The sequence below is a fragment of the Antrostomus carolinensis genome, unplaced genomic scaffold, assembly GCF_000700745.2.
Source record: "Antrostomus carolinensis isolate BGI_N321 unplaced genomic scaffold, ASM70074v2 scaffold25332, whole genome shotgun sequence".
In the NCBI taxonomy this organism is placed as follows: Eukaryota; Metazoa; Chordata; class Aves; order Caprimulgiformes; family Caprimulgidae; genus Antrostomus; species Antrostomus carolinensis.
Window position 1 is genome coordinate 60,767 of NW_010301979.1, and position 275 is coordinate 61,041.

At 60.7% G+C, this 275-nt stretch overlaps 1 protein-coding gene across 1 annotated transcript; it reads right to left on the bottom strand.

Annotated features, from left to right (window-relative positions):
• Nucleotides 1–270, bottom strand: PHLDA2 (pleckstrin homology like domain family A member 2; the record flags this gene model as incomplete). The annotated part of the gene is made up of 1 exon (XM_010163678.1): nucleotides 1–270. A coding segment is annotated over one exon (270 nt), but the record flags the coding sequence as incomplete, so codon positions are not given.
• Nucleotides 271–275: the final 5 nt, after the last annotated feature.

Here is a 275-nt window from a genome sequence, read left to right on the forward strand (position 1 = left end):
CTGCTCCATCTCCTGCCGGCTCTTGAAGTCCTGGATGGCCCGTTTGTTCTGGAAGTCGATGAGGGCCATGGTGATGGAGGCGTTCCAGCAGCTCTGGTCCGGACACCGAAAGTCAATCTCCTTGCGGTCCTTGGTGACGATGGTGAAGTAGATGTACTTGCCCGTGCGCTCCACGCAGTCCACCTTGAGGATGGAGCCGAAGCCCAGCTCCTTGCCCTTGGCCCGCTTGTGCCCGTCGGGGAAGAGGCTGAGGCTGTCCTTGGTCAGCACCACCA